Below are 1,487 nucleotides of genomic sequence, written 5' to 3' on the forward strand. Positions count from 1 at the left end.
TTTTGGGGAGAATACACTGACCACCAGCAATGAAAGGAGCCCCGACTCACATCTGTGATGGCCTTCTTGGCCTTCTCTTCAGCATTGCGGGCTTCCTGGATGGTATCCTCCATTTCGCTCTGAATCTGAGAAATGTCCGTCTCCAGCTTCTTCTTGGTGTTGATCAAGCTGGTGTTCTGTTGAAGAAAAGGACACGTTCTTTCATTCAGTTACTTTATACCATGTTTAGAGAAATCAAATTGCCTATTTCTATGAAAAAGGCAATTTGTTAATAAATGACAATGGTAGACTGATGAAGAGTAATTGACATAATACTATTAAAAAAGGAAAACCAAGCTATTGACCATTTCAATTCTCTAAGAACTGTAGGTGTTATAGGTATTAAAGTCTAGAACTTACCTGAGTGTGGAGGAGCTGCACACGTTCAGTGGCATCCAGGAGCTCCTGCTCAGCCAATTTCCTCGACCGCTCCGTCTGCTCCAGGGCTGCCCGTAGCTCCTCCACTTCAGCCTGCAGCAGGTTTGCTCTGCGCTCCACCATGGCCACCTGCTCCTTCAGGTCATCCTGGGTCCTGAGAGCATCGTCCAAATGGATCTGTGTGTCCTTGTAAGGAAAAAAAGAGATTGGGAGGCGTATTTTTCACATTCTCCTATTTTCCATTTTAATATCAATATAGAAATGATAGAATTCTAAAAGTCGGAAAATTTTTAGCTGTGGAACGAGTTGAGCAAGCCTGCACCTGCAGATTCAGTTTATTAGAACCAAAAAGTATTTTGATCAAGTGTTTTGCTCTTGATCATGTTTTGACAAAGAGAGTGTTGTGTTCACAAAGCAGAAAACCACTTATCAGTCTGCAAGATAACCTGCATGGTTTATACAATCACAGAATGATAGTGTGTGAATGTGTGAGATCCAAACATCAGGTCACCAAAGTACTGGGAATTATTGTTAACTGAATGGCAACAGTTGGTGCTGTTTACCCAAAGAAGTTAATAAAAGGGGAATGCGGAGAGAGATCTGTGGAGGATCCTGAAAACCGAATGGTGTGTTTGTGCAGTCCCATTCCTTCATCGTCAATATTTAGCTGTGTCAGAAACCAGTGAGAACCTGGGTTTTTGTACCGTACCTTGAGCACTCCTTGGGTGTTTCTCAGGTTCTTTTGCGCCTCGGCAGCCACACGGTTGGCATGGCTGAGCTGGATCTCCATTTCATTCAGGTCTCCCTCCATCTTCTTCTTCAGCCTCAGGGCTTCGTTCCTGCTCCTGATCTCAGCGTCCAGGCTGCTCTGCAACGACTCTACAATTCTGAGGTGGTTTCTCTTCATCTGGTCGATCTCCTCATCTTTCTCTGCTATCTTCCTGTCAATCTCAGACTTCACCTGGTTGAGCTCAAGCTGCAGGCGCAGGATCTTCCCCTCTTCATGTTCCAGAGAGGCCTGGACAAGTGGACACAAGCGTGGGGAACACTGATAAACCTCCTGCTTGCTT

General features: G+C 45.0%; 1 protein-coding gene across 1 annotated transcript in view; it reads right to left on the reverse strand.

Moving 5' to 3' along the window:
- LOC114065642 (myosin heavy chain, skeletal muscle, adult-like) overlaps positions 1–1,487 on the reverse strand; it is a 17,308-nt gene that overhangs the window by 1,587 nt on the left and 14,234 nt on the right. The window contains exons 20-22 of the mRNA XM_027899700.1: positions 1,127–1,435; positions 400–603; positions 22–176 (exon numbers count right to left, since the gene is read on the reverse strand). Of these exons, the coding sequence (XP_027755501.1) occupies positions 22–176; positions 400–603; positions 1,127–1,435 (668 nt within the window). The remainder of the gene's footprint in view (positions 1–21; positions 177–399; positions 604–1,126; positions 1,436–1,487) is intronic.

Source organism: Empidonax traillii, unplaced genomic scaffold (genome assembly GCF_003031625.1).
Source record: "Empidonax traillii isolate 1590-97213 ecotype Southwest subspecies unplaced genomic scaffold, ASM303162v1 scaffold685:size505991, whole genome shotgun sequence".
Classification (NCBI taxonomy): domain Eukaryota; kingdom Metazoa; phylum Chordata; class Aves; order Passeriformes; family Tyrannidae; genus Empidonax; species Empidonax traillii.